The 22,635-nt window shown below is 38.0% G+C and overlaps 1 protein-coding gene across 1 annotated transcript in view; it reads right to left on the minus strand.

Annotated features, from left to right (window-relative positions):
* Nucleotides 1-22,635, minus strand: part of tnrc6c1 (trinucleotide repeat containing adaptor 6C1) — an 83,198-nt gene extending 60,563 nt beyond the window's left edge. The window contains 3 exon segments of the mRNA XM_028454358.1: nucleotides 4,246-4,267; nucleotides 8,548-8,649; nucleotides 22,508-22,635. Coding sequence (XP_028310159.1) covers nucleotides 4,246-4,267; nucleotides 8,548-8,610 — 85 coding nt within the window. The 5' untranslated portion in view covers nucleotides 8,611-8,649; nucleotides 22,508-22,635.

Raw genomic sequence — 22,635 nt, forward strand, 5'->3', positions numbered from 1 at the left:
CTTAAAAGTACCCCCTTTTCCGACTACAGCATTTTGCTTTGAATACTGTGGAAAAACAAACTACAGAGCCTAATAATGGAATGAACGAGTGATAACACACTTTTTAAAGAATCTTATTTTGTAAATAAGTGGAATGAAACAATGAAACACTGCATTTACTACATGTACTAACCTCACTAAAATTAAAGCATTGCAATCATCCAGACTCAAGCGGTGTTTGAACAAAGAACCGAAAATGCACTTTTGGGCCATTTTCGGACAAAATTTTTTGGTGGCTTAATTTTTGGTGAATCACTAATTATTATTTCTATACTTTGTATCATTTCCGATTGTCTCCCGCCACATTCCTTGTATTTTCAGTTCGTGTTGTAATCAAGATAATTTCCATCATCATTATTATAATAATCATTTTTAACTAAAAAAATTAAAAACAAAAAAAATCCACCATGTTTTTAATGCTATTCTATTTGTTATTTTTCCACTCTCTATCTCAAGTACCCCCTGTAGTGCTATCGCATACCCCTAGGGACACATTTACCTCCATTTGAGAAACACTGGTTTACTGTATGCAAGGGAACCGTGACAAGATTTATTACCAACAATAAATGTGGGGGGTGAAAGTAATTAATTGAATAATACTCAAAGTAAAAGTTACTGAGCTACGTTTTACTTATAATTGAGTATTTTATGTATGACTTACTTGTACTTGTACTTGAGTACAATTTAAATCAAGTAACAGTACTTCTACTTAAGTAGAATATATCAGTACTCTTCACACCTTTGTTTGTGAGGCTGTGTGTGTATAGCTGCAATGTGTTATGATGTTGCTCTGATACATAATTTACATGTGCTGCTGGTGTGGATACACAGAGCATGTGCATGGGTGTCCGCGCGTGTGTGTGTGTGTGTGTGTGTGTGTGTTGAAAGAGTAAAAATATTCTCCAAAAGGGCCCCCTCAGCTGTGCCGACAAACAGGAAACCCAGAGTGCATTCTCACAGTTTCACATGGCTCTGTCTGCTTATCGGGAGCGCCTGCTCCTCTACGCTTCACACAAATAATTCATCTACAACTGATCACTCCATCTTTATCTCCTCCCTCACAGCACATCTTAATCTGTTCCCTTCATCTTGCTCCTCCACCACCTCCTTTAGTCCCCAGACAGCGTCGTCGTAAAACCAGACAAGAGGTGGTGTAGTGTTACTACGGTGCTTGGGGTCTTTGTCTAAGTGTCTCTAGTGTACGGATGCCTGTTTTTCTGCCTCCACACTAGCCTTGTTCTCCTAATTAGTTCCCAGTATACCTTGCAGGCTATCACAGGCGATTTGCTTTTTTTAAGCTGATTAGCCAATTATTCATGGTTGTCACAAAGACTCTGACCCAGTCATTAGCTTTAGTTATTACTGCCATTAATATGTTTTTGTTGAAATAATGCTACTGTAGTAAAAGATGAAAAAAAATATATATATATATATTTATGTATATGTAATTTAAAAGTAATTATACCGTTGTGTATGTCATGTTATGTTAGTAATTAAAGCAACAGACAAATATATAGAACGTCTTCACATAGATAATAATCAATCATTAAAATATGTTTCATATCAACTTTTCCCAATACCTGTCACTTCTCTTGAGGATCATTTTACCATCAGAAAAATATATAAATCTAGGGCTATACGCCCAAACCAAAAATATTAATACCAATATTTTCATTGATTAGGAAACCTAATAAGGTAACCAAGAGATGAGAAACAAATTAGATGATAGATAATATTTGTTAGTGCATTTTACAGCTGATTTAAGACATGGGTGAGAACTGGCCTCTTAAAGTCAAAGTCAAAGTCAGCTTTATTGTCAATTCCTTTGCATGCACAAACATACAAGGGAATCGAGAAGACGTTTCTCACTTCCCACGGTGAACAGATAAAGTGCTCAGGCACAACAGAAAAGACATTCCTATACTAAAGGTAGACATACAATTTTTACAACAGATAAAACATTTACTAATACCAAATACTAAAACTAATACTAATATATAAATACTAAATACTAAAACTAATACTAATATATAAATACAGTGTGTAGGTGGGAGTAGCCGCATGAGTTCCTATATAGTTTGTTATGATAGTGCAAAGGCAAAACGGTCTTGGCGGCATAAAAAAATTCTGTATATACAGTAGTAGTGCAAGAGTGATAGTACAAAGAGCAGTCAGTAAAACAGTAATAAATAACAGCATTTTTCAGTCTTTTTGCTATTTTGGTGGGGGGGGGAGGATTCAGCTGGTGGATATGACTGAGGTGACAGAGGGGAGAGAGTTCAGCTTCCTGACAGCTTGGTGGATGAAGCTGTTGGTGAGTCTGGTGGAGCGGGCACGGAGGCTCCTATACCTTCTCCCAGAAGGCAGGACGCTGAACAGACTATGTGCAGTAGCTTAACAGAGAGATGCTAACAGAAAGCTAACAAACATAAGAGGAAGGTTACATTTTATTGACTTATTTATCAAAGGCTCAGTAATTGTGAATCATTGTAACTGAACTTTAGTAATTGAGAACGTAATTGTAATTGACTTTAGAAGAAAAAAAATAATAATTGTAATTTTAATTGTAACTGGAATAATGCCAGTCACCATAATCATAATTCAGTTGTAATTGAACATTAATAATTGAAGACGTAATTGAAAAATGTAATTGACCCCAACCCTGCGGGGTGAACTAATTTAAAAAAGCGAAGCGGTGATAATCCTAAACCAAAACAGCCTCAAAAAGAGAGCACCAGTCAGCTTCCTCTGTTTACCCACATAAACTAAATTAAACAACTCAACAGAGACTAAAACCTCACCAATCACAGCGCTTGGCAGCAAAATACAGACATCCAGTCACTTATAATTGGGCATTTGTTATCCTGTAGCTATTTTGGCTGTCGTGTCACTGTCGACCAGAAGTTCTAATCAGATTTTGTTCAGTCTATCTCTCGCATTAAGTCCGTCTCCCATCTGCTGACTCATACTGGAGAAGCAATCTGCTCCTGGGCTAACCAACTGTTCATAACCTCCCTCTCTCGGGTCATTGTGTTCACAGGTTTGAGGGGAACATTCTGGTTCCAACAGTGCAGCTGTCACATAATGGAGTTCACTACTTTTTGTTTAGCTTTATACAGACCCCATTGTTCCGTTTTATTTACAGTTTGTTTTTGCTCTAAATTTATTATCGTAGAAGAATATCTAGCACTTGTATCCTCCCAGGTGAGCTCGAGGAATCTACAGAGACCCACAAGGACCACATGCATCCTCTCCATGCTCTGTGTTAGGGCTGGGCGACATGAACCAAAACTCATATCTCAATATTTTTCTCGAAATGGTGATATACGACATACATCTCAAAGTCTTACCAGAAAGACAATTCTGGGTTAAATTTGCTCATACAAAATGCCACAATGTACACTTATTAACAAACAGCTGCACAACACAGTATGTGCCACTTTGGGCTTTTTCTCCGATAAGGGACAGCACGTGTGAGTGAGTTCTGTAGTGTGGGTTATTTATGGGGTTTGGGTTAGAAATTTAGAAATTAATTTAACTGTGGTTTTCATATTGTTCTGAGAAGTAACAAAAGCAGTGACTTCTAAAATTAGTATTTTAATACAAAATAAGCCATAAAATAAAAACATATCATCATAGGCGATATTGTCATTTTTGATATCTCCGAAATAGAAATCTCGATATATCTTGAATCTCGATTTATTGCCCAGGCCTACTCTGTAATAGCATTGTGTGCTTATATTTTAGCCAAGGTTGGGGTCAATTATAATTTTAATCACGTAATTGGTAAATAATTGCAATTATGACCTAATTGTAATTTTAAAAAATCTGTTGCTGATGTAATCATAATTGAATTGTAATTGAGTTTAGATAATTGACTTTGTAATTGTAAATTCCAATAAAATTCAATAAAAAATGTCATTTACAATTTAGGGACAGTACAAATCAATGAACATTCAAAAAAATGTAAATATGTCAGATTATAGCCAAAGGCTAATTTCCATCTGATGTCCCGAGACAGACAATCTCACACAGTCATTGTGAGATCAAAAAGACACTCAGCAATGATTTACTTTGGTCTTTCTCTTATTAGGGAGCGTGATTTGTAGTAGAACACAAAATCAATGCAAAGATATTTGTGGACAAGCAAGAAAGATGCTCCATGCACTCAAAGGAAAACTATGTAACACAAACAGTCCTACTCACCTTTGGTTATCTGTTCTGTGACCTGAGAACAAGAAAAAAAAATTCTAATTATTAACTGCCATTTTACACTGACTATACATAATTATGTGTATCTCTTCAGAACAACAACAACAACCATTTAAATACACTTGATCGACGAGCTTTCCAGCTCCACAACTGAAAATTAAGTGACCTTTCGCGAAAGCCCCGCCCCCCCGTTTACTTTTGGAATGTCCGACATTTTCCTGAGTTGCTCTCGTCTGGAATGGTCTCACGGTTAGTGACTCTTTTTGAAGCAATACCTGCACAATATCCTCCAGATCCAGACAAAAGGGGTAACATTATGCTGTGGAGGGATATATTCAACATAATAAAACAAACAACAATGGGGACATCACAACTATCGAAGCTATTCACCAAATGGGCGCAGCAGCAGCTCCAGCTCACAACTGACTTTATTCCCTTCATTTTACCTTGTTTACCTATTTTTTTTATTCTTCGTGTGTTCCTTTATTTATTTCTAACATGGACACCAAAACTTCACTATTTTTCTGCTGCTTGTGTCTGCAATTTTTACAATCATGTCGGGAAATGCTGCTTGGATTGTTTACACCCGAGATCAGCTGTTAGCACTCTATGCTAATGCTACGCCAGCCTAAGCAGCGAGGTGCGACACAACGCGTGAACTGAGGAGGAAACAACAGGGATCTTGCGCAGGAGCAAAGCGCTGAGCAAGGAAGAGAAGATATCAGCCTCTCCTCCCATCCGTCATCATGGGTAATGTTAGATTTATCTCCAATAAGATGGACGAGCTAGCATCCGAGATAATCGCAGCAAGGCTGCTGATGTTTACAGAGTCGTGGCTCACAGTGCTATAGGTATGTGAACGTATAGTTATGTCACCTTATTTAATCAAAATTAAATCAAATGAAGCTTTTTTGTCATTTTGCTGAACATACACATTAGTGCAGACAAGATGAGATAATGTTAAAAACATACACATCAACCATACTACACATACTGACACACACACATCCCTGAGACATTTTTATAGTCCATTGTAGACGTCGCTCCAGTTGTGTTTTCAGCTTTGGGAATGGAAAGAACACAACTCCCCCAGCCAAATTCTTTTGCACAAGTCATGAGCACACCGCTTCACCATTGTGCCTGATCTGAGCATGTCAGACCCTGTTAACAAAGCAACAGTTGCTCGGACGTATGATTGGAATATGGCTGTTTGTGGGCGGGGTTTTGCAAAAGGTCAGTTAAGACACCCAGTCAGGGTGGGGTGGGGGGTATTTCAATTTGTCATATTTAGTTGTAAAATGTCAGTGACTGCCCTCTATGGGTTGAAATCCGGCTATTACAATTGATTTTTGCTATTGGCTGAGAACAAGATCATGTGTTATTTGGGACCATCTTGAATTACAAATAAGCACTTAGCCCCGCCCCTTTAATAAAAACTACCACCTGTGGGCTCTACAATCTGTGGTGAGCAGGTTGGATTGAGAGAAGAGTGAATAGAGAGGTATATTGAGTAATGAGTAGCTAGTTAGCATAGCATAGATTGTTAATCAGAGATTTTATAGTAGAGACTGGGCATGTCTTAACTGCTCCAGGAGCCCCGCCCATAATCAAGGCATTTTTTGAATTTCCCTCTACTGGCAGGTCAGGAGAAAGCAGGGGTTTAGTTACTCTTCAAAGAGGCATTATAATAAAAAAAAAATAACTTTGTAATGGTTTTTCTACAGTGATATACATCCCTTAAGCCTAAGTCAGAGGGCCAAAGTTGAAAAAGTTCTGTTTCCTCTCTCCCTTGTTATTCCACATTTTGTAAAATGGGTGAGTTGGATTTTTCTCGTGTTATGACGCCAAATTGCGAAAACTCCTTCTCCTGACGATCCTGGCTCCTCCTTCTCTATAAGAATGTGAGCTCCTCCCTCTCAAACTACCTCATAGCTAAAACAAACACTGCAGTTTAATATGGAAAATAAATTCTACTTTGTCATATATGTAAAGCTACATAAACAAAATTTGTTCTCTGCATTTAACCCCTCCCTGAGGAGCAGTGGGCAGTCACGGTGTAGCACTCAGGGAGCAGTTAGTGTTAATATAAGGGACTGATTAACATCCCACAGTGATGGACCAGGGAGATTACAACCAGTGAGCCTACAATTACAACCCTGCTCCTTTATTAACCACTTGTCTATTTATCCAGAGATAATATATTTACGTTCAGTATATAGATTATCCAGTATATAGATAATCCAAAGCGCAGTGTGAGCGCTGATAATCAGTTCCATTTTTAGTAGCCGTTATATCGCCTCGCATCTCCTTTGGCATGATCCGACTTGTTTGTGACCCAATGCGACGCAGGGTTTGGACAAAACTATTCCTGTAGTCAGAATGTGTGCGGATGACAAAAAAAGCAACGTTGCAGCTCTGGTGAGTGTTTAAAACAGCTAAAACAGATGAGTGACTCCGCTGCTGAAGCAGTGTTTTTCGGACTCTCAATCACAATAGCTGCTTAAATATCCATGTGTTTGATTGTAATGAGCAGTTTTTTGGCTGAAAACAATAACAGTGTGTGAAAAGCAAAAGAGAATTGCTATGGTGATCAGTCTCTACAAGAGCGAGGCATGAAATCTGCGTCTACAGACACGCCCACTCATGCATATGCATAAAGGCCCCAAAACGGCCGGTTTTGTAGAAGCGTCATGAAAGTGACTTTTCAGAAGCTAAAACTCCAGAAAACAGGTGAGTTTTGGAAAAGAAACCTCAAATACTATGTTTTGGGGTTTCTTAGAAACAACGGGAGAAAAATAGAATGATACTGGAACTTTAAGTGTGTACAGGGAACTTCCAGTATTCATTCTGTGTCCTGTACTAGGATGCTGGTTACCTTCTTATCACCATGGTAACTTCTGCTGAACAACAACAGGGAGTAGGTTTTGTCCTTTCTAAGTAATGTGAGTGAGTATAAAAGCCCTGACTCCTGACCAATCATTTCTCTTTGAAAATGACCTGCCCAAGAATGAACGGGTCATTCTCTGCATACGTCGCTTCGCATCTGATCCAACAGGTGACGGGAGACAAAGAATATTTATAGATATGGATTTCCATTTACCCAGTGACATCCTATAGGAAAGGCATAGGTTTTCTTCTGACGGACTGACCAACAGCTGGTGGACTCTGTGTCGAGCGCTCTCTGTATCCGCTGAACAATAAAGTCATTCGATCATATATGTTAGCGACGGCCTTAACAAGAACATACAGTAGTTGTGCTGCAATACACAAAGCGGAGAGGGCCCTGTGAAATGATATAGGCAATATAAAATACAAATAGAGTCCACCTTATGGTGTACACTTACTGAGCAGTATATACTGAATGCAGAAAATCCCTTTCACAGGGTTTACAATAGTCTATAAAGTGAAAAAATGTGCTCTCATTCCAGTTTGTGAGAAATTGACATAAATTACATGAATAGAATTAAGTATGTGCTTTAATAAAGTGAAAATGGCTGATCAGAGCGCTGTCCGTTTATTCCCTGATTAATAAATATTGTTTAATCTAGCGTTTTTACTCGTGGTGGGATTTTGCAATTAATCAATGTAAATTAATCGCATAACAATATTTGACACGGGAATCAACATTTTTCCAATTTATATGGATTTTTGTATATGACTAAATCAATGGAAACAATAAATGACCAGTGTTGTTTTTGGTCTGAAATATGGATTATAATTCTTCATTTTTTTTAAAAAATTGTTCCTCGTGGTGATGCAAGTTGCTCTGCAGGGTTCGTCCGCATTTGTGATTGGTCAGATGCTGTAATCTACACTCCTTTAATGTGAGCACGTACTGATCCAGGCTGGAAAACCCTGGGTTAAATGAACGTGTCGATTGCAAATGTTAAGAGAATCCCACTAACGAAGAGATATCTCAGATATATTTATCCAGCTTCGTAGTACAAGTGTTTGATCTTGTTTATTTTCATAGAAAGCAGCTGTGCATACTACAGTGATTAAAATAGAGCCAAATAAGAAAAAGGAAAAAAAAAGCACTGCTGACAGAAAAACTGCATCATCATTTACGAGTAAGGCTTGGTGAATAAAATATGAAAAAGACAGAAACGTCAATGAAATATGTAAACGAAACACTGAAAAGTGCAATTTAACTTTCTCAGGGGTCATACAGTATGTTTAAGGCCGATGCGTTTAGGCCATATTTGTAAAAACAGTGGAGGATCCCTTTAAAGAAAACAGAGATAGCTGACAGAAATACTGAAGGATGAAAAGAGCACATTGGTATTGACTGCTTACCTTTTTCTGAGGAGCTTCTTTCTTTTTCTTCTCTTCTTGTTTTTTCTTTTTCTTATCTTCCATCAAATGGTTCTCTTCCTGTGTTTTTGCTTCTTTTCACAGCTTATAATAGAACAAGAGAAAAAGAAAGAAAGGATTTACACAAACGCACTAACTGTAAATAAGAGTGCATTGACCTCAGCAGGGAAACACTTTCAAGAGTGATTTATTGTAAGTACAATCAAAAAGTGTTTGTGCCTTTTGGGCGTTTTATTTTCGTGGTCCATGAGGTCCTTTCTAGAAACTATTATTGAGGTCATAATAGTCTGCAACAGGGGGATGAAGGTCCTAGTCAGTATTTCACAAAATGCTCCACAGCAACACAACCAATAAGCAGAAACATTATATTTTCATTAATATATTTTTATTATTATTATATTTTTGCATCACTGGAAAAATTACCAAACCTATCTGTACACATTTTATTTTCGGTGACACATGGGAGCTAGCTAGTGATCCATCACAGTTTTCAGAAGTGCAACAAGTGGGGCGCTACTTTTAATCTAGTCTGCAAAGTGAGGTACATAAATATTCTTTTAAAAGGCCAGTGGCTTGGGTTTTGAACTCAAATCGGAGGAACTAGTCTGGAAGAGTGCTTACAAGTGGTTAAAATTACATGAACCCTAAATGTGGAATGGTAAATGAAAACCATCAGCCCGTGTCTTTAGCAGAGCGTGTACTGCTGCAGGCAACAGCAATGTATGCCATTGCCTGGCAACAAGCACTCCCAGAGCCCTGATACGTAGTCAGGTGAAGACAGATGGCATCCTGACGCTCAGATCACGTTTGGTCGTGAAGGTTCAATGACACAAATAGAAAAACAAGAAGAGTAAAATTGTGTCGGTGAGTGATGAATGTTTAAAGACAAATCTGAGATTTCTATTAAGGAGCAATATGTTAACTTGAAGGTTGTATAGGGAATGTAGCTGACTGTTAAAAACATATGAGAGAACCTGATAAAATGCAAAACCTAAAAAATGACTTTGAATACAGTGACCAACTTAAAAAAAAAAATTTAAACGTGAAGATATTAAACTGATTTTGGACGGTAATATCTATATTCCCAATGCTCAAGCATCTTACCTTTCAAAACAGAAGGGACTTATAAATTACAATAAATGTTTAACTGGGATTTCCTCTACACTACATTATGGAGACTCTGGTTTTCCATTTCAAAAAATATCCTCAATTCTGTTTTGGAATATACCTTTTTCTCCGTCATTTTACCCATTTCCGTTTAACCGCCTTTTCCTATTTAGATGACTTTACTGACTATTAAACTACATGAGATGGTACCAAACATGTTAACCGAGTCAACTACTGTTATTTAATAGGCTTTACACCAATCTGATCAGCTGTATCGGACCAGCCGATGTATTGCATTTTATGCAATTATTGTGATCAGCTGTAATGTCATAATTCACCAATCCAGTCAATGACGTCACTGTCGTGATGGACCTTTTTGTAAATGCTCCCATTGCATCATTTTATCCTTCTCATTTACCAGCCAGTGCAGCATTGGAGTGAAGGAAAGTCTGATCAAAGAGTTGACAGCTGAGCGATGAGCTCCCTATACTTTCTCTTTAGTTTCACTGGGTCGGTGGTCATAAGTGCATGTGCGCCCCACTTCCGCTATGCACCCGTGAAGAGGGAAATTGCCTACTCCTCCACTCCGGATGCGTATATGGGTACCAAAACATGGTACTGTTCCATTTTACGTAAATCGGTACCAGGTGGTTAAAAAAGTACCAAATTCGGTACCCATCCCTCCTCATATGATCAAATCGATGATCGTTTTTTTTTTTAAACTCACTGATAGGTCAAAAAATCCTGATTGTGTAAAGCCTGACATTTAAATGCTTCTAATGACTTATGGAGGGTTACGCTGAAATCTTGCAAGATTACTTTTTGAAAAAGACTTTCTGTCTGTTTTTTACCTGATCACGGATAATTAGAGTTCCTATAAATAGTCCTTCTTGATGTCCTTCCAGTAAATACTTTGTAAATTCACAGTAAATACACATTGATTTCACTCCTCAATTTTGTGCACCCCCTTTTCCACAGATAAATTGATACAATTACTTTACCTCTTTGCCATTTTTAACAAACACTATAAATTAACATGTTTTTTTAATAGCCAAAGAGGTTTTTTTTCTTCCCAACTGTAGTGTGGTCTACTGTTGTCAGAGATGGAGTATACACTTGTAAAATATATTGAGTGATCTGAAACAATATCTGTATTTGTAATGCACAAGAATATGTATTTCTATATGGTATAGCTTTGGTTGTGTAACCCCAAAATGAAAATTTAACAATAATATATATTTTTGTACTCTTTGACATTATCTGAATTAAAATATGACCACTTTTGTAACTATTTATGACTATTAGCATAACAATTTTTTTTCAAAGCAACACATTTTCAATAATGCCAGTGGAAGCACTGAATCAAAAACAATGAATTGTGGCATATGTGCAGCAATAGAAATAATCATACATGTGTGCATGTCGAAGATTATTCGTAGTATAACTTCAACCCAATGTTGTCAGTCAACACCAGAGTTTTGGCTCTCTTTAGACTCATTATCTTTGTATGCTTCTTGTTGTACTTTGTCTTTACACAAACATTATCTGCATGCACAAAGCCTTTCTTCTCTATTTCTTTTGGAAACAAGTAAAAAAAAAAAAAAAAAAAAAACTTAATTTATCTATGTTAAAGGGATCCTCCACTGTTTTTACAAATGTGGCCTAAAACCTTTGAAATGTCCGTATTAGAAGATCTATACCTAACAAAACGCAATATTTTGCACCATATTTGTTTTATTAACTTTTAAAACTGGGACTACTTTACCCTGTACGCCACCACGTTGAAATGATTTCATTGGTAATGTCATTAGCCCCATTTAGTTCATTGAGTTCTATAGGAGTGAAGCATTCAGGATCATTTAGCAGCTTTTTCAGTCAAAATGACAACTTGCACTGCTTTGAGTTGCTCTAAAAATCAGTAAAAGTTCAAAAAATTTGATGTAAACCGCTTTTGTTTATTGAGAGAGGATAAATTAAAACCATGACCCGAAAAAATATGTGGCCACAGGGGGCGACGGTTCCCACTGCTGTTTCGTAGATGCCATTAAGGAGAGAAGAAGAGCTTCATGTGCATGTAAATAAAGGCTCAACGCAGTAGTGGATTCACTGCTGATTCTAAAAAGCAGCAGTGAATCCTGGTTGCCAGTGGAGGATCACTTTAATGGAGCGTAAGTGGCACTGAATTTCTAAGTGGCATCTTCTGTCAAAAACTTTTAACAACAGTGTAAAGACTTTTGGTCTGTTGCAAAACCAAAATCAGCACAAGCAATATCATTCAAATAACAGAAAAACATTTTACCACATGTTGAGTTATAAAGTTCAGGTTATGGGACTCTGATTAGTATCACACAAAAACAACAGACTTACTCCTGGCTACTAATTTAACTAAGGGTGGACCGATTGCAATTATGTGGCTGATCACCGATTTAAAAGCCTGACCTGACCATATCAATTTTGGCTGATCCCAATTTTTTTTAATAACAGACCATACACCTAGAATGTTCATATCTTTTGTTATTGTAAAACATTGAACAATACCTGTAAAACAATACAAACCTGTTGTTTTAACTGCACATGAGGTAGCTATCTCAAACAGAAACTAAAAGTTTAGAACACTGCAGTCCAAAATACTCAATTATATCAATTCCTTTGGTCTTTCATTTTTCAACTTTTAAAAATTAACATATTCAACATGTTACACTGCAGACCTGTTTGGAGCTCTTTGCCAAAAATAAAGTGCACAGCAGTATTTAGTTTTACAAATAAAGAAAATCACAGGGTTTGGGGTAGATGATGATGTAATAATAATCTACAGGACAAATTAGCAAAACATCTTAAACCACCAATAATAAAGTGTCCTGAGTTTTAGGTTTCCTTGAAGAGCAAAAATTTAAAAATGTCCATATGCAGCAGCTTTGTGGATATTTAAATGTAAAAATATTATTATAAAAATGACTTGCAACAGCGTACAGGATAAAAGCTCCTAAAAGTCAAACATTCTACAAAAATAATTAAGTGCAAAACATTTCATAAGTCAAAGGGTAATGACAGAATGAACATGACACAGGTTAGTTATTATCAGACTTATTACAGTCACTTGTACATTATAGTGGAAGGTTTTTATTCAAATCCAAAGCCGTAAACTACATAATTTTCCTCGTAGTCACTTTGCTCTTTTCACAGATAAGCGCGGTCCCCTGGCTCTTCGGTCTGCTAGCTTTAGCTTTAACATTAGCTTTGCTAGCGTCAAATGCGGCACACTCCGCAGGTGTCGTGGTATCTTAAATGGTGAATGAGGTAGCATTTTGTTTACAACCTCACCATGACTTATTCTCGCATTACATGAATTACAAATTGTGATCCTTTGCTCTCTTTTTGTGTAATACTGCCGAACTGCGGACATGCTAAGCTAACCGTGCTCCGAGTGTAGCTGACTTCATGACCGACTTTAGGGCCTTTGCTGAGGCAGAAAAGATCGATTTAATATGCAATGCAATATCCCCCAAAATAAGGGAAATCGGCACCGATCCATCGGCCTTAGATTTAAACCAAAAAATACGAGTTTTTTTCTCCAACAGACCGATGTAGAAGTTCTTAATGCGTCTGCTAGGTTAACATACTAATGGCACTGAATGAAATGAAAGCTGAAATGCAAACATCTGCAAGCCCACACAGAAGAGGATGATTCAAACTTAAAAGCTGGCTGACAATGGAAGAGCGCACACAAGCTCTATAGGTGGGGACGGAAAACATATTTAGAGATGGACCCATTTCTTAAAATTTGTTCATTCAAAAATATTTAAAGTCGGGCCTCAATAAGGTTTTGGAAAAACCTTGCATGCATGTTTTGGGACACAATCGTGCATGTACACGCCATTTCTCCCTGTAAAACGAGTAACTGAAAGTCCAGCATGTGTGCGACACTAATAAATATGTTAAATTTCTTTCATATACCTGTTGAAAATGTTACGCTATGTAATCACAGCTACATGGGATGTCATGCAAAACGGAATGAGAATAGCTATATGACACACAGACTAAACCCTCACTTATATGTTTTGGGACCTTATCTCACCATTCCATGGTATTTGACCGTAAAACAGGTGGCTAACTGTCTAGCAACGTAGCTAAAGTACATTCTTGTGACACAATCTTGCTTGATTTCAGCATAACTTCTGGTATCTGTAAGTCATTTGTTATTAATTTTAGATTTATATGCTTCAGTCATTGACTATAAGGTAGGGATGTCCCGATACAACTTTTTCACTTCATATACGATATTGATATAACAGCCTTGCGTATTGGTGATATCAACACGGTTAATACATACTTTTATTACTTATTTTGTAGTGTGGAATGTTAGAAAAGTATATAATATAATTAGCAACAGTAGGTATGAGGAAAAACTGACCCATTTATTATTAACCAATTGGTTACATAAATTTTAACCTTTAACATAATATCTACAGTATTCTACAATTGAATAAATATAATGAAATAAATATCGGACTGATATCGGACTAATATCCGATATCATTATTGGATCGGGACAGCCCTACTATTAAGTTAACTAGCGATGCACAAAAATTTCCCAAACGTGTTTCGGCCTACACACTTTTCTCAGCGAAATAAAATGGCAAAAACAGGATGTTGTAATGACGCAAGCAAACACCACGGTCAGCACGCTTGTCTGGAAACAGGCCAACTTGTCCGTGGACTCACAAAGCAGCTGTGTTTCAATATATCTGAGCACTAAAGCGTTTTCTGAGCAGAGGTTGAGATGGAGCGTGTAAGTGTGTTTTATGTTTCTGTGTCATGGCAACATTGTAGTTGCGTGTAGTATGAAGGTAAATATGTGAGAGCATGTAAAATGTGATGTGAGAGCTTGTAGAATGTGATCTGAGCTTGTGTATAAAAAATCCACACACGTGAAATAAATTTAATGTCACAAATGATGGAAAAAAATGTAGAGACTGATATTTACACATAAAGTTACAGCTGCAAACTTGTAATTCAACATTTATTCACGTTTTTAATTACGTGCGTAAATGATCGTTTACAACTCTCCGGTTACAACTTCTCAAATCTACCGCTACAGATGTATAAACTACTTTTCTCATGTGAATCTGCGCTGCTTGAGTTTTGCAACACATTTTACGAGACGTCTGTAGCAAAACTGATTCATGCTCGTAGAAATGGCCCCTCCCCTCCCCACTCCCCCATGTGTGTGATTGACCATTCAGAAGCGAGGATTTGGAGACAGTGTGCTGTGTCTTTTTAGCACAGCAACCAGTGTTATTGATTCTCCTTGTTTATATTTAGGTTAACGCTATGTGGAGATGAGGATCGAAAGCTGACAGCTGATGCAGTGGACAAGCGGTTAATGTATTCTACAAAATCTACAATCTGTATAATGTGACGACGCAATAAAACAATGAACATGTATGTGAACTGTCTCATAAAAATGAAGATTTTGTAAAATACGTTAAACGCTTGGCCACTGCATCAGCTGTCAGCTCTCGATCCTCATCTCCACATAGCGTTTACCTAAATTTAAACAAGGAGAATCAATCTCCATGACTACTTTTGTTCATAAATTACTTTAACAACCTTTTTCAAACAATCTGTGGAGGCAAATTTCAGCATCCTGCCTTCACAGTGAAGAAAAATGACTTTGTTTCGGTCATATCACTGGCTGCTGCGCTAAAAAGACACAGCCACTGTCTCCAAATCCTCGCTTCTGATTGGTCAATCACACACATGGGAAAGCGGGGAGGGGAGGGGCCATTTCTATAAGCATGAATCAGTTTTGCTACAGATGTCTCGTAAAATGTGTTGCAAAACTGAAGCAGCGCAGATTCACACGAGAAAAAGCAGTTTGTGCATCTGTAGCGGTAGATTTGAGAAGTTGTAACCGGAGAGTTGTGGTTGTAAACAATCATTTACACACGTAATTAAAAAACATGTGAATAAATGTTGGATGACAAGTTTGCAGCTATAATTGTATGTGTAAATATCAGTCTATACATTTTTTTCCATCATTTGTGACATTAAATGTATTTCACGTGTGTGGATTTTTTATACACAAGCTCAAATCACATTCTACAAGCTCTCACAACACATTTTACAAGCTCTCACATTTTGCAACATATGTACCTTCATATGTAGCCCTACATCAACGTGGATCAAACGGCAGCCTGACGCATGGCTGCACATTAGAAACACGGATCTTGCTTCAGTCTGTCAGCACACGTTTCACAGAGATCCTCTGATCTTCAGCACGACTGTACGTGCTCTGCGCAATAAAGATCATTACTTGGATGGGATTAAACCAGCACACACAAGAAATGACACGCGATGCAATGAATGCAGAGAACCTGCTTGGAGACGACCACAGAAGAGTTGAGCTCACAGAGTCACTGTGATAAAGCAGAGAAGCTGATCTTGAGAACATATTTCATTTAACTCTTTCAGCAGCCCAGTCAGTTATAGGCCTATACAGTATTATTTCATGTATGAGTGGGGTCAAGTTAAACATTTTATATTGTGCACTGTTGATGTCATTTTCATATTTTTAATCGATTTATTAATCTAAGCTTTAATATTAATTAATACAATCATAATTCTTTGATTTTAGTGAATTTAGGACACATTTACACCCATAAATGCAATGGTACAAATAATTTGCATCATAAATTATTTTGTTGTTTTGGTTTTTGGCCTTGGTTTTCTAATTTTCGGTTTTGGCCAAGAATTTTAATTTCAGTGAATCCCTACTATTAACCTATTAAACATGTTTGATGAATAGCAAACTGACGCAGAAAAGAGCACACTCAAATTAAGAACATTATGTTAGGATCCTTGCCAGCATTCTTGATGAAACAAACAATTGAAACAAACAGTGTTAGATGGAGGGAGTGACAGAAAAGATTTGACTTGCTGACTGTCAGACGCAGACCAGAAAAGCCACACCATGAGTGTGTTATGAATCTGTACAGAGGAAGCACTGCTAGTGTGATTATGAAGGACATTGGTCAATGACATCAGCTTTGCAATGGAATTACACTCTCCACTCAGAGCAACAAGATTAGTGTACATGTAGTAGAAGTGTGGCAATACATTGATTATTAATCGCAATTCAACATGTGACGATTCAATAATGATTCATAAATGTTCAAATATCGATTATTTTTCATAATAACTAAAAGACAGGAACACCACCGATGCTCGTTATTGAGCGTGAGATTAAGGAGAGATGTGTCCTGGTTGGGCGTATTTCCTCCACTGAGATGCACCATGAAAGGCTCCGTGGCCTAGAAGGGCCCGGTGGCGAAGGCACCACCCCGCTCCCAACTCGCTGCTTCCCGGGGCTGTGGACATGGTTACCTCACTGCACCCTCTCTGCTCTCTACGGCAGGGACGGAGCCCCTCGGCACGGACTGTCCCCAGTGAGCCCCGACATGGGGACCAGACCACGACAGATGGTGCAAGGGGTCGGCGGCGATGTCGCCCACCCATCTGACCTGTCTTGCACACTGAATTAGAAGCATGTTGACCAGCTGCTTTTCTTAGCCAATAATTTGAAAGTGAAAACAACACTGATGATAAGTAGCTGCACATTTCCCTCTTCCCTTACAGTCCCTGGCATAATTTAATAATTCATTGTGTTATTCTATCCATCACCTTTTATTTAAAAACCCAAATTCCACAAGTGTTATGAGAGCTGATACTGTAGGTTTTATGTGTTTGCTGCTTTGACTGTGCACAGCAAATTGATTAGTGTCTTATGGGCTTCATGCTGCTCATTTAAGTCTATTTATTTTGACTGAATAAGCTTTTGTGTTAGAACAGATTGACTTATCTGAACAAGCTAATATTTTAGTTATTTTTATATATATTTATTTCTTTTGTAATATGATTATGGTTGGATTTGATATAGATAAGATAATAGTGATACATTTGTTTGGTTACTTTAATTAGTGAGTTATAGGGCTGGGCGATATATCGAATATACTCGATATATCGCAGCTTGTAGTCTGTGCGGTGTTGAAAATGACCATACCGTTAAACTCGCGGACTTTTTTTTTTTTTTTTTTTTTTAAATATCTTAGTGGCATTATGCACAAAAGGTGCACTTAAATTTAGTGTTGTTTTGAAATGTCATCTTAATGACAACATGCACAAAAGGGCACTATTTGTTTTTAAAATATTGTAGTGGCATTATGTACAAAAAGTGCACTTTAATTTTGTGTTTTGAAATGCCATGTGAGTTGCATCCTGCACTAATGTCTTGTTTTGAAATGTCTCTGTGACAATTTTGCACAGAACGTGCACTTTCTGTTGACAATTTTATGTTTGAGCCACTCACTGTTTAATAAATACAGTTATGTCAACTTTGACTTAGTTGTGATATCCCCTTTTTTGCATGAAAGTTTAAAATTGGCATATATTAATGCAGTATGATCAAGAATGTTTTAATGTAGACATATAGAATCATCATACTGGTGTGATTTTGTGCATCAAAGTGTTAATTCAAGGGTAATGCAAAATATCGAGATATATATCGTGTATCGTGACATGGCCTAAAAATATCACGGTATTTATAAAAGGCCATATTGCCCAGCCCTAGTGAGTTAGTAACTGAATTACTCTTTAATAAAAGTAACTCATTCCCAAGGAAAGTAACTATTTGCGTTACTGTTAAAAAAAAAAGTTGCTATATGTCAAAGAATTCAGATTTTTTTATATGCGTGTGTTGTTGTGAGGTGCTTCAGTAAATTTCAGTTGCTTACAACGGATGTGGACAAAGTCTTCACTCCTGGATATAATGTACACTTCACATGCACGTTCTTGCCTTTGACTACTATTAATTTAAAGTAGTGTTTGTATCGTCACCTTAAAAATGCCAACTTTGCATCGGACTGCTCCACGCTCGCGATCTCTGCTGCTTCATCAAATCTGTAGTGTGCGTGTGTGTTGGCGCGTGTAAAAACACTGGTTCTGATTGGCTACCATGACACATGATGTTGCCTTAGCCAATCATAATCGCTCACCTTGTCTCTAACCCACCTACTCACTACCGCTGCGTAAGAAGGCCGCGATGCTTTCAGATAACAGTTTATTCAATCAATACATGTAACACACCGCATTTAGCGTTCAGTAACGATAACGGCATTGTAACGGCATAAAAAGTAATTAGTTAGATTACCCCATAACTGACAAAAAAACGCCGTTTCCTAACGCCGTTATTTTAAACGGCGTTATTCCAAACACTGTTTAAAAGTATGAAATAGCCACAAAGTGAGGAAAAGAAAAAAATGATGTATAAAAAATTGTGATAATTGTTTAAATCGTAATAGTCGTTGGTTAAGCAAATCGTAGCAGCCTGAATCATAATCAAATCGTGAGGTCCCTTAGGTGGCACACCCCTAACATGTAGTGTACTGTTCATCCAAAAAAAAAAACTCTGACTGCTGACAGAAGAAGCAAAAATGTCAACAATAAAATAAACAATAGCGCAGGCTGGGGAGCAGATGTGGACATAAAAAGGGTATTTTAGGGGGAGATGAAGAGGAGAGTCGAAAAGGTATGCAGGATGAACAATCAAAGGCAGTCGTGTGCTGCTGTGGACCTGCAAATGCCTCGTTGCCCCATATTGAAGAGGAAAAGATGAAGAGGGCCGCGAACGATGGGGCTGATTTGTGTGTGTTTGAGAGCGGTGGGGGGAGGGGGTGCTAGACGGCAGTCGCTGGGCACGGAGCCAGGAATGCCATCGCTGCAAGCCAAACAAGAGCACGGCGAGGCGAGCACTGGGGAGAAGGCTCACTAGCACCCCGAGCTATGGCAGAACATGTTGTGCCCCCGGCTCCTCAGCGATTTAGCGTTCTTTGAATTCACTCTAGTGTAGTGGCCTCCACCAGAGCTTAGCTTTTAGATGCTAAATCAGAAACGCATTGCAAACGTTAAAAAAAAAAAGTCCAAAATGTAGGGAGCATGTTGGTCACTCCTACCTTTACTTTGCATGAAGTTTGAAAAAGTGCTGGATAAGCAGCACTGCCAAAGTCCCTGTGCTATGTTCTGCAAAGAGGATTGCACTCAGTAAACCACTCCAGGCTATTCTCAGTGTAGTCCAGCTAATGCTGTTTGACCCACACTAATGACAAGGAAAAAACAGTCTTTTGCTGCACACTTGGCGCTATGAACAGGCCCTAAAATAACTTGTGTGTGGACCCTCTCCAAAAGCTTCCCCCTCCTGTCACACCGTCAGCTGTGGAGTTCAACAACTAGTGGAAGAGCTTTGAGAAGGTCCAGCAGACTCAACACAGCCAACAAACCTCCCACTAGAACTCTTTGGGGGATTTTCAACAAAAAAAGTACTTGCATCACAAAGCTCTAACTTACACCAGAGAAAATTTTGTGGAAACTCACTTTTTAAAATTACTATTAAATAAAACACTGAGTGCAAAAAGGAGACTGAGCCACAAAAATAAAATCATATGCATCACAATATTGAACACTATTAAGTAATTAAGTTACACAGGCTCAAACTGGCTAGGATCTAACAATAACAGCTGTTTAATACAGGGGTGTCCCGATACATGTTCACTTCCGATACAATATTGCAGCCTTGCATATTCACCGATACTGATCCAGTAGGTTTGGGCAATAAATCGAGATTCAAGATATATCGAGTTTTTTATTTTGGCAATATAGAAAACTACAATATCGTCTATATCGATAATTTTTATAGCTCATTTTCTGGTATTAAAATACTTGTTTTAGGAGTTGCTGCTTTCACTACTTATGGTAGTCTTTCTGGTGAGACTTCATTTGAATTAAAAATATCGAGATTTATATCATATATTGCCATTTTGAGAAAGAAGATCAATATATGAGTTTTGGTCCAAATCGCCCAACGCTATATCGACTTTTCTATTTTGGCAATATAGAAAATTACAATATCGTCTAGATTGATTTATAGCTTATTTTGTCTTGAAATACTTGTTTTAAGAGTCACTGCTTTTGATATTTCTCAAAACAGCATGAAACGCACAGTTAAATGGTTAAAGAGTGCATTCTCACCCAGACCTGCTCTTAAACAAGCCACGCTACAGAACTCACTCACACATGCTGTCCCTTATAGGAGAAAAAAGGTAAAAGTGGCACATATTGTGCAGCGGTTTGTTTATAAATGTGCCTGCGTGAAATTTTGCATCAGCAAATTTTCTAATTAAAAAAAAATCGAGTATGATCTTGTATATCACCATTTTAAGAAAAAATATTGTAATACAAATTTTGGTCCATATCGCCCAGCTCTAAGAGTCAGCAAACTTTTATTACTTTTTTTGTAGTGTGGAATGTTTGAAAAAAGCTTGATTAAGTGATATTACTCATACCTACTATTGCTGACTTTTGTTCTCTGTTTGAGACAAACTTGCAAGTGTATTATTAATGACTGGATTACATACATTTTAACCTTAAACTAAAAATAATTACAATATCCTCAATAAACCCAATAAAAACATATATATATATATATATATATATAAAATCAGAAATTTTAGATGCAGGCAGCCAAACACAATCCAATACATGTTTAATAGATAATATTGGAGTGATATCCATATCAGATTAATGGGACAAGCTTAGTTTAATACCCAAAACCTATGAAGCTTTGGATAAGATGATACTCTCCCACGATGAAGGAAATCTGCTTTACAATCTTTCCACAGCGTAACATCTGATTGCCAGCGATCCATTAACCCCACTTTTACCTTCACTCGAAGAGCAAATCTAAATCCAGTTTAGGGCTAGAAGTTTGGCTTTGACCCACACCTTGTAGTAATCGGGGTATTTTAGAGGCCTGGTTTTGTTATCAAGCCCCCTTTGGTGCCTCTCTGTGAATACACACTGGCTCTTTCACAGGCTTGGGTGCTGACTGGGGCCCATGACCTAGGAAGGGACCGAAATTAGCACCCCCCCCCCTCCAAAAAAAAAAAAACCTCCCATTCAGCCATTCTCCACCATAATAGGTCCAAATCCAAACTATGAACTCCAAGCACATTAGTGAGGATAAAGATGGGCCTCACAGCCTGACGTCAGCCTGCTCTCAGCATTCATAAGGGTACAGTATTGGGTATATTCCCAATGTGCACACACTGCTCTTTAATGAGGATGTGTGTCTATCACAGCAGCAGGAGTAGTGATGCATCACATCTCAATGATCACACACACAAACACAAAAATAGAAGTTGCACATCGGTCAGATAAAGTTACTAAAATATTAAGTGGAATTGTGACATCATCCATCACTGGTTGGAAGCCAAGGGAAGATATTTGCATGCATATCCTTCAAATTAATGGAGATATAGATGCATAAAGTAACTGTGTGTGTGTGTAGAGGAGGTAAAGCCAGCCTTGCTAATGCGTAAAGCCAGTCAGATGAAACACATTAGCTCCTAGGCAGCTTTCAGTGCAGCACAAAGCGCTTTTTTGTGACAGTGGTGTAAATCCTCCTGCAACAACAAGAGTCCCAGCAGCGTTTGCCACATAAACATAAACAGTGGAAGCTGCGCAGCTCCGCATTTTACGGTGTGGTGGGGAAAAAACTCCTCTTCAGGGCCCAGCAGCAGCTGCAGCTGCGCACAACAACCAAAATAAAAACCAACGACGACTGCGATAACATGAAGACAACACTGATGTCAAAGTGGGCTGCACTCAAAATGTTCTCTTTCACCGTCCCCAGACGTCATGTTTGACAACATTCCTCGTGTATCCAAACGCCGAACACTAATGTGCAACAATACGTGCGCAAATTGTGTTTAAAAAGCCCTACCATAGAGCGTTCAGTGGGTTCCCATCGACGACAGAGCCTCTGCAGCCATTTTGTAGTAACTGACCGGAGCAGGAGCTCGAGACGGTTGAATCGGTGGTAACGGGGACGGGGGCGTGGTTATCCCACAC

Source organism: Gouania willdenowi, chromosome 8 (assembly GCF_900634775.1).
Source record: "Gouania willdenowi chromosome 8, fGouWil2.1, whole genome shotgun sequence".
NCBI lineage: Eukaryota > Metazoa > Chordata > Actinopteri > Blenniiformes > Gobiesocidae > Gouania > Gouania willdenowi.